An 11,153-nucleotide genomic window follows, 5' to 3' on the forward strand; every position below is an offset into this window, starting at 1 on the left:
CTCGGAACAAACTTAACTGGATGAAGAAATGAAGCCAAATGAGGAGAGCTCGAGGAGACTGAGAACACATGATCCCATGGTCGGGTAGCCAATCAGGTGTCTTCCTTAAAATAGCCGCGCATCATGACCACGGGCTAAATTTAGACTGAAAAATTGAAATTATCATTGAAAGAGGCCCATGTATAGTGAATTTTTATGTTATTTTATTTTATTTTATTAACTTTGCCAGTCAAGCTGGCAGAGCGTCACAACAGCTTGCGCCAATACTGTGGCCCCTTTTTTACCCTCCCAACCATGATACACCACAGAAGACAGACCACAACACCGGGAACTACGTGCCTTACTCTTAGCGACAAGTGTGTGGGTTCTTTTACGTCCCACAGGATTATTAACATTTAACGGTTGTGAGACGGGACCTCCGGCTTATCGTCCTTATCCGAGAAGACTTGAAAGTCTAACCATTTGTAGATGTAGTTACAAAGGCAGCACTTTCTTCTCAGTTATTTAAGTATAGGTAATCACATGATTTCGAGTGCAATTTGGAATAAATAAGCACGAGTAAATATTTTCAAAGACGACCAAAATTGCACGAGCCCGTTGGGCGAGTGCAATTTGTAGTCTTTGAAAATATTTACAAGTGCTTATTTATTCCAAATTGCACGAGAAAAATCATGTGATTACTTATTAATAATATACATGAAAAAACTCGAGATGGTTGAGCAGAAGAAACGCACGCGTATCACGCAATCAGGGAAAAATTGCGCCATAATTGCGCCATCCAGGGCGCGCGCTTGACTTGAAAACAGAAGATTTGATTGGTTCTTGTTGGTTTCTTTTGTGTGTTTAGCCAATCAGAAAGCCTTTGTAATTTGCACTCGTGTTACAAGTTTGCACTCGTGTTACACATTTTGCACTCGTGTTACAGAAGAGCTGCACTCCTTTCTCAGCCAATCAGAATTGAGTAATTTTTTCGTGTATATTATTAAGACTCTAAGTGTTGGTCCGGCCGGAGTTGAACTCGCGACCTCCCGCGTGATAGTGCGGTGCTCAACCAACTGAGCCACCGGTGCTCGGTGGTGAATGTTTTCTCTTCCCTCAAACTCTTTTGCCCAAATTTAACCATCAGAATTGAGTTCTTTCACGATTTTCGTTGGTGAGGCGAAGCGTTGAGGGTCAATTTCTCATGAAAGCAAAGCCGGGATAGCCAGCTTGAAAACTGATGGGGAATGTATTTCGGAAAACTCTAAAAGCTTGCGTTCCATAGTAAATGAGTTAGTAAAAGAACCAGTGAGAGAAGAATTTACGCCATCACCGATGGCGCACCTAAAACCTTCTGATTGTATTCAAGTTAACATTTATCTTATTTATCTTGGAAACTTATGCGAGATAATAAAAGAGATATGAATTGAGCTGGGTAACTGCAGCATTGCGTAGCCAGTAACCACGGCCCCTAACAAGTTTTGTTGTACTGTTATTTAATCCACAGCTGTGCAGTATCATTGTAATTGCGATGATTCTTCTCGTCCTTCTCTTTATCGCCCCACTGTTCTTTCATCTTCCCAAGGTAAAGTGTAACTGACGCGGAACTTGAAACATGCATAAGTCAGTATAGTTGCAAGGCGCTTGGTTGAAACAAATCTATATTTTCCGAAAAGTCGATTGAAATCAGCCTGTCTCCAACGTTTTCTCAGTTTGACATAAGATTGTCTGCCTATTTACGCTAAAACTCTTGTTCGTTAAGAGACGATTAAATGTTTTCACGTGCCTACCCTAGAGTCGTTAAGAGTCAGCAGAGAGGTAAGAACAAGGTCTCTGACAATTGTACCAATAAAATGAATTCAATCACCTGAAGAAAACGACATCTTTCTCTCCCTGAAAAGCTGTTATCTTTTTCTAAACTGACTGTCCGACTTAATTTACTTTTTCTCGACTGTTTTAGGCCATTCTAGCCTCTGTGGTGATTGCAAACCTTATTGGCCTCTTGAAGCAATTTTCAAGATTGAAAGATTTGTGGAGGATACATAAACCAGATGCTGTAAGTTTCCTCGTGCACAGATTCTCGACAGTCTCAATTTACGTTACAAGATTTTACGTCGCTATCTTATCTTGTGAAGCACTGCTGTTTAAGACCAGAGAATGTAAATGGATCAACCGTCCTTTGAAATTATCTTTAGTATTTCATGTACACTTGACATCAGCCATCATGGACACATGCCCTCCGTGATTACCTTTCAATCTGCCGTCATTCAAGTAACATCTCTCAGATAAGACTGCATGGTAAAGGCTATGGTCCATTTGCTCGTACACGTTTAGAAAGAATGAATGGCCATGCAACAACAAGTGAATCAAAACTTCATCAAAACTAGAACTTTCAATGCAAGGTGCTACCTTGGCCATTGCCTATAATTGCACGGTCTCGTGCATATGTAGAAGTTGCTTGATCTATCCTTCTTTATCTTCAAATGATATAGACAGAAAACCCTTAACTTTCTCTTGTCTTACTACGGTTCTCAGGTTGTGTGGTTTTTGACTTGTTTTGGCGTCATAGCGATGGGCGTTGATGTAGGACTTGGAATTGGAGTCATTTGCGCTCTTTTTGCTGTCGTACTAACTCTTTCAAGGTAAAACTCTCTCCAAACTGGTTAATTTGATCTTGTTTAACTTTATGGAATGATTTGATTGACAGTCTAACCAATTAGCAGAGCACCTATGCTCAGCTCTCAGCTGCATAGGCATTAATTTTATTCAAAAAGTAATTCTTGTATTTGTTTCCTCAGGTCAAAATATACTATACTTGGAAGAGTGGTGGAAACTGAGCTTTACCGTGATGTCAAGCAGTGTCGAACGGTACGTGCACCAGCATATCCGTCTCCATATTTGTGTCGATATATAGGGTCTTTTTTAATAATAATAATAATAAGGCTGCCAACACTGTTAAATAGTGCTCAATACACATAAGTGTAGAGCTAAATCGTAGAAAGGTGAGGCTAATGAAACCAACACATGATTCACTGTTACTCCGAGTTTCGTGCTTACGCACTCATCAGACAGTATTTAATAAAGAAAATTCCCACGAAACTCGGAGTAACAGTGAAACTCGGAGAAACTCGGAGTAACAGTGAATCATGTGTTGGTTTCATTAGCCTCACCTTTCTAGGGTCTTTTTTAGCAATTTCGTGAAAAGTACTCCTAGCGGAAATGGAGATGCTCTACCACAAAGTTAACCCATACTTTGTCTTGCCTTTACTTCTCATTGTCTGCCAACGAATCACAAGGTTTTTAAGTGAATAATCAAGCCAACCAATGCAAACTAAATCGACCGTCTGAAATAACCTCGACACTGAATTAAAAACCGCTCTTAGGTGTCAAGAATACGTGGAAGGATAACGACAATGAGGAATCGATTGACGGAAAAACCAGCAACAAAGCTTTATTTCTTTGTAGGCCTTTGAGGTTCCTGGAGTAAAAGTCATGAGGTTTGAGTCCTCGCTGTATTTTGGCAATGTAGAGCGCTTCAGGAGTGCACTTGTACAAATCGCTGGTTGTGATCCTAATGTGCAACAACAACAGGGGACTCGCAAAGAGGTGAAACTCGGCAAAAATAATGCTGACGATGATGTGGTGCTTCTTGAAAACGAGTTCGGAGAGCCTAATGGCAGTGATGAAAAAATTGCCAACGGGGTAAGACACATATTACGAACTTGCTATCACTTCTACTATGTTTTTTTTTCACTCTTTTCTGGTTCCTTACTTGCGCTCAATTTGAACTTAATTAGGTAATATGATTGTCAACTAAAAAACCCGATGGTTGACTTGGTCTTCACCCTCAACCGCTTCTACTTAACTAGTATGAAGTTTTGAATTGTGTTTTTTTAAACTGTCGTAATAGCTGTGACTAAGATATAAAGTTGATTACTCGATTAATTGATTTATTAACAACGCCAAACTATAAGAGGGGCGAGTAGTGATATACATTATACACTTAATATATGGTCCTGAGGGAAACAGTTAGTTTTGTTTTCCCATCTAAGATCTACTTATTTGCTAGTTCATCAAATAACTGTCGAAAGTAATTATGCGATTGCAGTTGCTACGCTTAGTGATTGGTTTAATAGTCTCGCGCCAGTTTATCAACCAATGAGAAGGAAAATTGACTAAGACCATTCGCTACTTGCACGAGCAAATTTTCCCGCGCTTGGGGTTGTTACGAATTTGAATTGGTTCATTGCGCTGTTTGCACCTGCAGCTGTGATTGGTCAAAGTTATTACTTTGGTGTTGGTTTTACGACACTTAAATGAAAAACGCTCCATCCTGTTCGAGGTAAAACACTGGTATTAAAATATGTTTAAGTCGTTTTGAACTGTGGATTAGAACGACGCATGGATCTGCGCATTGGAACGACGCTGGCAACTGGTTGCTCTCCAATCTGCATTTCATAACACATGACTTTCTTCGAACCTAATTCTTTAATTGCACTCACGTGATAAGACGGCCGTGTTGGTGCCAAAACAATTCTCGGTTTTCACATGACGTCACGACCGCCATGTTGGTGCCCCTAAACAAAGAAAAGGCGGCCATGTTGGTGCCCCGACCAAATCCTCCGGGAATTTAACTCTATTATTATGCAAACGCTTCCTTTTGTTTTCGTTGAAAAACATGGCTGTTGATCACGTAAGTGAAAACCAGCAATAGAAAAATGTAGCTCAAGTTTTGTATAATAATAGAGTCAAATTGCCAAAAGGCTTTTTCTCTATTGTACTTTTCACCAATATGGCCGCCGTGACGTCAGGTACAATCAAAGAATACTGCTCAGCTCAGTCCCTTGCATTTTAAATTTTTAACAGAAACTGGTACACGCCAATGGCACCAATCACAGAGCTATGGCAGTGGAGGTGGAAGAACCAGCGCTACGTATCCACACTGTCGTAATTGATGCCAGTGGTTTTACATTTATCGATTCTGTTGGCTTACATGCTCTTCCCTCTGTGAGTACTTTTATATTCAGCTTTATCCGTTACTTCCGGGATCTACCTTACATAACGGTGTGCAAAAGTGTGAATCCCTTCGTTTTGTTTCGCCGGCACTGTGAAAAAACGCCAGAGGGAATCTTCGCCAGTTCAAAATATTTTTTTTAAAGAGTATATATACAGAATGTTTGGCGAAAAGGTTCCGTTTTACTCGTAGCTGAGGTCTTCGGCAACCACTCGTGATTCACAACGTACAATTAACACAGGAAGGCTCCTCTGTCTTCAATCTCCCTTGACGAGAATGTAAGAGTAATAGTTTTTAAAGAAAAGAACTCGGATCATGACTGTTATTACGCTCAAAATCTGGTAACACTTAACGTAATTATATGTTCTCAAGTGCGCCAAGTGTTATTTACAGCTGTTAGGCACATATTAACCGTGAGAAAGGTAGAAAACTCGTGCTTACTGGAAAAAAATCCCAGTGCTCATAATAGGTTCGAACGTATGACTTCCGATTATTATTTCGAAAATAAAAACCGAATCATGTACGTATACTTCTTTTTATCTTTCTTGCAGCTATTAAAGGAGTTTAAAAAAGTTGGAGTTCATATTTTTTTGGCTGGATGTTCGTGTGAGTATCGTCATTTAACACTGAACTTCCTCTAGTGCGATCTTGCCACAGAACGATTCTCTTCAACTTTTTGGGTCATGCGTTTGTTTATCGGACTAAGCAACACATGTTCATGGGTGTAGTTTAGTTGTTTTCACTACTGCTCAGGAATTGCAAAAGTAAGGAGGCTCCTTGCCTCTCTCCAACGAAGGGCTAACGCCACATTGCCGGGCAAAACGGTTACAGAATTTCCGTGCGTCAAATACCCAGCTTCTCTTTAGGAACCAAGCGCAGTAGCTATTCAGCCAGTACAGTAGATAAAGCTGTTCGTTTAAAAGCCTACTACTTATATTAATTTCTTTCTTGGTTCGTAGCAAACATAACGAAGAAACTTGTAAATTCCACCGGAGTGGCTGGAACAAACACAATGGATCGTGAAGTGATGTTTCCATCTATTCATGACGCTGTCGTTTCGGCTGTACGATCACGTGATTTTGAGGTATGTGTCAACATGCTTCTATCACTCCTGATAGGCAATTGACAACGAGGCAAGGTGTATCTTTTGTCGATAAAGACATTATCGAGTGATGCGCGTATCCATTGTCTGAAATTTTGAGATTCTCCGGCGTTTTTGATGGAGGAGGAGGAGGAGGGGACATCATTTTTGTTTGTTAATCGTGTTGCTGGCCGCAAGTATCATTAATTACTCCGTTTGAAATAATTTTCTTGGTTAACGGTTCTTTGCCATCTATGTCCAGAGATGCACCTAATGACATCCAACACGAAAACTTCCTTCAAGTCTAAACCTTTGTCACCTGTTTCCAACAATAAGGTTCGGGTAAAAGTTAGTGTTATATTTAGCTTAGGTTAAATGCAACTGTTTATCCTTACTTGAGGAGCAGCATTTTGTGGACACTTTGTGTATTCCGGCATAAGGAGTAATGTTAAAGTTGAGCAGAAGAGCAAAGGGGCGCTTCGTGACGCTTTCATGAATCCGCGTGCATCTAATTAGGGGCATTTTCTGGACATATCTGTCTTCTTACTAACAACAACAACAACACCTTTTATTTAAAACACGGTGGGTTTTAAAGCTAATACAGCTTATGGGGCCATTTCATTTTGTTTATTACAGATTTGGACACAAGAAGATTTGGAAAAAGAAACTGTAATATAGACCCTGTGTACTCCTGTTTCACGGAGACTAGAAAATGAGCAAGGAAGGGTTCCAAGAGAAGCAACTCGAATTGATTTTAATGCGATGTGTTTTATGTAGCGATTCTACGCGTTGGCCAGAAATGCAGTCTTGTCGTGTCATGGATGTGCTGATTCTGCGTCAGAGTCGTTTTTGTACAGTGTTTGTTGAAGGCAATTTTTATAGGACGTAAAACCGAATACTCGACGTGAAATATCATTTTCAAAATTTGATACTTCTTGATATTTAAAAAGAACATTTACCTTCGTATTTATAGTGTTATATCACTGACATACTTTATATTAAAATGCACCAGTTGACACACTTATTAGACAAGAATGTGCTTAATTAGGTGAGAAGAGATGTAAACATATACTATGAATAAACTGATCAAATCATTTTTCTTATTTTTACTTGCTTGTTAGTGTTGAGTGCATCAGTCCACTTCATCTCGAACATCACCAGAGTTTCTTTTTCTGACTGGAAGAGTTCTTGAAATAGCTTCTTGTCATTGTACAGCAACAAGTTTGGGCAAACGCAAGTTAAGTTTCACTCTGCAACCGGGATGACAAAGAGACATTGAAAAACGTCTGCTTATCGTTGTTCCAAAAGCAGTGCCATATTTTAAAACTCCATGGCAGCTTCCCTCTTCCCTCATTCCCAAAGTCATCGTTTCCCTGACCAGCGGTCGGGAAAGAGAGAGACTCTGGCCAAATCCAAAAAAGGCCATATTTGATTGGCTGTCAAAAAACGGTCCCATTTCCGGCCATTTTACCGGATGCTAGTTTTCGCGGGAAAAATTGAAAATTATCTCCGGAGTATTATGCGCCAGAATGGCGGAGTTTCATGCACCAAAAATCATCGAACTCTGCAAATGTTGTAAGGTACATTTATTGGGACAGAGGTTAAAGGCAGAAGGAATGTTAAGTGCATTTCCTTGACCAGCGAGGGCGTAGTCCAATGCCTTGTGGAAGTGCTCTACTTTAGAGGAAGGAGCCACATTTCTAAAAATCTGACTTTCCACCCATTCGCTGTTTTCACAAATCCCATAATAAAGTTCATTTTGGGGGGTTATTTGCATCAAAACGATGGATATCCACGGAATCCACGGATCGATCCGTGGCGCTGACCAAAAGGATCGCAGCTCTGGGAACGAGAGTGACTAAAAGAGTGTTGGTGTCCCCAACTAATTCTCCGGGAAGTGAGCCCTATTATCATGCAAAGGTTTGCAAGTAAAGTAAAGTAAAGTCAATATATTTAAGGTCGGTAGTTCCTTCAGTTACGAAGTTGGTATCAGTGGAAGCCAACGGTGCGTCTTTTACCCCCCTCCCTCTGTCAGTGCTCCGTTTCATGGATATTTAAAGCTATAGCTACACAGATCAGAGGAAAGTCGAAACAGACGCTGAAGGTACCGAGGATCGAACTGGGGACCCCTTGCTCCGAAAGCCGCGCACTAGCCAACTGAGCTACACTTACAGATGTTGATTTTGTTTTGTGCTCTCAACACCGCGCCAATCTCCCCTCCTCGCTTTTCTTTTGTTTCAGTAGAAAAACAAGGTTACCGATCACGTGAGTGAAAACACTCTATAGTCAGAAGAATCTTCACGCACCTGCAGTTATTTAACCGAAACCACGGTTTTCTGGTTTCGGTTTTGGATTATTCCAGAGCCTCCTGCGCCCGTTCTGTTGGAAAACTGGGAACGAGATAATGTTGGAAGTCTAAACGTCAACAGGGTACATGGTTATACAACATTGTGGGTAGGATGGAGGAGGGGCTGGGCACGTTTAGATTCAATTGCTTAGCGTGTGTGTTAAGAGTCACAAGTGCAAATGTGTCCCAAGAATTTCATGATTGTATCTCAAAATATTACCATTTAAAGAGCCAACTTTCGACATTCCTGTCTTCATCAGGGGTGACCCAAAGTGCAAAGAGAGTCCTCTCATATGCTGACCAATTGTTTCTGCGAAAAGTAAAAGGGTTCGAAAGTTAAAGTAACTAGCGTCCTTACTTTTTTATACTAAGACGCAAAGAAGTGTCTGGTAATAGGCCGCCATCATCAGCACGGTTTAAATGAGCGAGGGTTGCCATTGCATTCCCGTTGATTTTTTCTGTTGTCCTGCTTCTAAACAACGGCGTTGACAATACCACAGTTTACGTTTTCTTGCTCAAAACTCTTGAGGGTACCGCCGGCGGGTGATGATGACATCCCTCGCAATTTGGGTTGGTTTGACAAGCATGCTCTGACAAAGCAGAGGTTTCCTCTTTGCAAATTAAAACCACCGTTTTTTCAAATATGTCCCAAACACCTGAAGTTTGGTCTGTCCACACACAGCCCAAGCTCATCGTGAGGAGAAAGCCAACATGGCAGAAAATATAAGGATTTTCATGGAAATCAAGATAAAATATTTAAGAAGATAATTATATGAAAAAAAGTCTCAATTTAAAAAAAAAGCCTTACCTTATTGCCATTGTGGGCAGCTTCCTTCTTTTCAGATTCAACACGATTTGAGCTATCTACAAGGTAAGGCTTCTTAATGGAGATTTTTTTTATAACAATACGCTCTTTAAGCGTTCGCTCGGAATACCATGCATGCCGACGCAGAAATAGTGTGATAGATTTTGGAAGGGTTGAAGTAAGTTACAAGACAGACCAAAGCGATGCTTTCTTTTGATATTCAAATTTGCTAAGTACGGAACAAAAGTAAATTTTTCGGCAGCCAATTGAAATCGTAAGAACATATAACGCTATAACGAATCAGTGAGGGTAGGGGGATAGGGGTAGTTTGATTTTGGAAAAGGTTGTCGGAATCTCCCGGATGCAGCGTGACATCAGATAAACTGGTTTCAAGGGAAACTATTGAGGCAAGGAAGAGTGGAACTCCAGTGTAGCGAGGGAAACAACTTGTTGAAAACCATTCTTGTAATCATGGTGGCTACTAAGTGAAATTTAGGCACTGTTAATCTCGAAACTTTTCAGCTCCTGCTGGTTAACGGTGTAGCTGGTAAGAGGAGGGGGGCTACTCAAAATTAATATTTCAGTTACACATGAGTTCATTCATGTTCCATTTGAGTACATATTCGCTTTTGAGTTCTCTTGGCATTACGCGCCGATCAAATCGAAACTTCAACATCCCCCCGCCCGGGCATTTGCCTATCTTATGTGCCCGGGGAGTGGGGAATTTGACCTTTGCCCGCGTGGGGTGGGGAATATTGAACCGGAAGTGTCAGGATTTTATTTCTGGCGCCGAAGTCGCTAACAGCTATAAAACGCGTTTTTGGACGAGATGGAAGAGTTTGAAAGGCCGTTTACACGACAGAAAAATTTGGGTCCGGACCCATCGAAAAAGGGGTACGGACCCATAACTTTTGTAAAGAAACACTGGGGTTTCTACAGGACCATAGGCGCCTATGGCCCTGTAGAAACTCCAGCATTTCTTTGCAAACGTTATGGGTCCGTACCGCTTTTTTGACGGGTCCGGACCCAAATTTTTCTGTCGTGTAAACGGCCTATGGAGGGAGAGATATAGCATTTGTGAGCGATTGGCTTACAAAAAAGATCTTCAAAAGTTGTCTTCAAAGGAATTTTGGCTGCGTAATTTGTTTTTGACACACTATAGAGTGAATACAATATGGAACGTTTTCGAACCCTCCATTTCATTGTTAAAGCTCTGCAAGCTGTACGTTTCTGTTAGAGGCAATCAACCGACACTGAACAATTTAAAATACATGCAGTTGTAAACGCTCTAGGCTCTGTTGTTGATAAGTATGCAGTTCCCTCGTTAAACAATCTTTGCCGTGTTTCGGAGTTAGAGTAGCTTATACTTGCTTATTTACATTGCCCGACTTAATTAAGTAAATTTTCAAGTCACTTTTAATAGTTTCGATATTAAAGTTGTGTTTTTGTAGTAGCTCAAGTCTGGCAAAAACGGCATCATCATATAAAGGGCCACGAAACATGTGTTACAGCATGTTTATGCGCAAGCTTTTTAAGACGACAGGAGCCGACGACTATTGTTCGATAGGGTAGGGCATTTGAACACCATTGTGGCCCGAGTGGGCGGGAATTTGAACGATTCAATCTGCCCGGGCTTTTTGCCCCCCGGGGGGGGGGGGGGGTGTTGAAGTTTCGAGTTGATTGGCGCATTACTCTTCGAGTTCACGGACCAATGCGTTACGAAACTGACGCTTGACATCTTTTGGTGCGGATCTACCGTGAAGTATGCATTTTGAGCTTCCGTCGCCGACCGTGAAAGATAGCGAAGCGGTTGCCTAACTGAATACTCCCTACGAGCCATAATAAAAGTTCGCGAAATTTGCATTGAAAGCACCCTGGGTTACCATGTCGGTTCCCCTGGCCTCTTCGTAACGGTCACGTGCTCAAA

At 41.1% G+C, this 11,153-nt stretch overlaps 1 protein-coding gene across 2 annotated transcripts in view; it reads left to right on the top strand.

Moving 5' to 3' along the window:
* Positions 1-7,177, top strand: part of LOC138000076 (prestin-like) — a 24,015-nt gene extending 16,838 nt beyond the window's left edge. For both annotated transcript variants that reach the window (XM_068846229.1, XM_068846228.1), the window contains exons 9-17: positions 1,487-1,564; positions 1,940-2,035; positions 2,515-2,621; positions 2,778-2,847; positions 3,445-3,681; positions 4,846-4,986; positions 5,545-5,599; positions 5,953-6,077; positions 6,711-7,177. In XM_068846229.1, the coding sequence (XP_068702330.1) occupies positions 1,487-1,564; positions 1,940-2,035; positions 2,515-2,621; positions 2,778-2,847; positions 3,445-3,681; positions 4,846-4,986; positions 5,545-5,599; positions 5,953-6,077; positions 6,711-6,752 (951 nt within the window). In that variant the 3' untranslated portion in view covers positions 6,753-7,177. The remainder of the gene's footprint in view (positions 1-1,486; positions 1,565-1,939; positions 2,036-2,514; positions 2,622-2,777; positions 2,848-3,444; positions 3,682-4,845; positions 4,987-5,544; positions 5,600-5,952; positions 6,078-6,710) is intronic.
* Positions 7,178-11,153: the final 3,976 nt, after the last annotated feature.

The sequence above is a fragment of the Montipora foliosa genome, chromosome 4, assembly GCF_036669935.1.
Source record: "Montipora foliosa isolate CH-2021 chromosome 4, ASM3666993v2, whole genome shotgun sequence".
NCBI lineage: Eukaryota > Metazoa > Cnidaria > Anthozoa > Scleractinia > Acroporidae > Montipora > Montipora foliosa.